General features: G+C 42.5%; 1 protein-coding gene across 1 annotated transcript; it reads left to right on the plus strand.

Annotated features, from left to right (window-relative positions):
• The first annotated feature begins 586 nt into the window (after positions 1 to 586).
• On the plus strand, positions 587 to 1,164 carry PLAC1 (placenta enriched 1). Its single transcript, XM_036443402.2, has one exon. The coding sequence runs from the start codon at positions 592 to 594 to the stop codon at positions 1,162 to 1,164; it is 573 nt and encodes a 190-aa protein (XP_036299295.1). The 5' UTR covers positions 587 to 591.
• The last annotated feature ends 811 nt before the right edge of the window (positions 1,165 to 1,975 follow it).

Raw genomic sequence — 1,975 nt, forward strand, 5'->3', positions numbered from 1 at the left:
TTTCACAAGAATGTTTTCCTTTTCTTTTTTCCCCTTTTTCAGTTTTATTGACATAAAATTGTAAGATATTTAAAATATACAATGTGGCCGGGACCGGTTTAGCTCAATGGATAGAGCGTCGGCTTGGGGACTGAAGGGACCCGGGTTCGATTCCGGTCAAGGGCATGTACCTTGGTTGCGGGCATATCCCCGGTAGGGGGTGTGCAAGAGGCAACTGATCGATGACTCTCTCTCATCGATGTTTCTAACTCTCTATCTCTCTCCCTTCCTCTCTGTACAAAATCAATAATATATATATATATATATATATATATAAAATATACAATGTGATGATTTGACATACTTACACATTGTGAAAGGATTCCCCATCAAGTTAATTAACATATCACATATTTACCTTTTTTTGGTGATAACATGTAAGTTCTATTCTCTTACCTTTTTTAATGCTTTAGGAATGGCCTTTTGTTTTAAGAAAGTGATCATATTTGAACTTTTGATAGGAAATAAAATGATTTGTCTTTTGTGTTCTCTAGAAATCCTCACCAGACAGCTTCCTGTTTCCTGAGAATCATTACATAATCAGCTACAGGGATGAAAGTCTTCGAGTTGATAGGAGGGATGGTCATCCTCACCTCTTTGTTTTTTACCTGTTTCGGGCAAATTCCAATCACTGTACTCTGCTCTATAGACTGGTTCGTGGTTACGGTACATCCCTTCATGTTGAACAGCAATGTATATGTACACGTTCATGAGTTACACTTGGGCCAGGGTTGCCCTGTCAATGATGTGCAGCCACATACCTACAAGTTTACCTACCGCGTTACCGAATGTGGCATCAGAGCCAAAGCTCTCTCTCAGGATTTGATTATGTTCAGCACTGAGATACATTGTGCTTCAAGTTCTACCTCATTAGAATACACATTTCCAGTGTCATGCACTGCTCCCCAGTACTCCCCATGGCTCACTGCTCCATACTCCATGAGAGAAGCCAGTGAGCTACAAACCACAACACAGGATGGTGAGAGGGGCTACGAGGCGTTCACCTTGTCACAGACCAGCCAGAGGCCCAACTGCTATTGTCCACCTTGTGTCTTCAATGAAGGAGAGTGTTCCCGGACTCCACGCCATGGAGCAGAGGCTCAGAAGGACTATTTTGTGCAGTAATTTTTCTTTGTGGATATATCTGAGGATTGATTTCTGTTCAGACAATCTACTTGAGTCCATGTGATCTCAGTTTGGGGTCTCTCATTGATGATCTTTCTAAAATTAATATATAGCCCTAGCCAGTGTGGCTCAGTTGGTTGGGCATTGTCCCATGCACTGAAAGGTTACCAGTTCGATTTTCAGTCAAGGCACATGCCTGGGTTGCAAGCCAGATCCCCAGCCGGGGCTGTGCAGAAAGCAGCCAGGTAATGATGCACTCAGACATGATGTTTCTCTCTCTCCCTCTCCCTTCTTCTCTATCTACAAATCTGTGAAAGTCTTTTTAAAATAAAATTAATATGTGAAAGTCTTTTTAAATAAAATTACTAATAACAGTCAGGTAAATGTTCTTGTTGCTCTCTTATGAGGGCTTTTGAAAAGGGCAGCCTGTGTTAACTTTTTGAATAAAGTATTTTTATTTTTTATATCTTAAAAGCAAAAATAAACTTCTGATGGCATAAAACTATGAGTAGGTGACTTTAATAAATATGTATACTATAGACAATAAATAAATATATACATTCTAGAGGCCTGGTGCACAAAATTCATCCATGGGGGGGGCGGGGTCTCCTCAGCCCAGCCTGCACCCTCTCCAATTTAGACCCCTTGGGGGATGTCCAACTGCCAGTTTAGGCCCGATCCCAGGGATTGGTCCTAAACCAGAAGTTGGACACCCCTCTCACAATCCTGGACCTCTGCCTCCTAATCGCTCACCTCCCTGCCTGCCTGATCACCCCTAACTGCCCACCCCCCTGCAGGCCTGATTGCCCCC

The sequence above is a fragment of the Pipistrellus kuhlii genome, unplaced genomic scaffold (genome assembly GCF_014108245.1).
Source record: "Pipistrellus kuhlii isolate mPipKuh1 unplaced genomic scaffold, mPipKuh1.p scaffold_m20_p_19, whole genome shotgun sequence".
NCBI classification, from domain to species: Eukaryota; Metazoa; Chordata; class Mammalia; order Chiroptera; family Vespertilionidae; genus Pipistrellus; species Pipistrellus kuhlii.

Coding starts and splice junctions, on each gene's coding strand:
- PLAC1 (XM_036443402.2), top strand. CDS start 592: ATGAAAGTCTTCGAGTTGATAGGAGGGATGGTCATCCTCACCTCTTTG.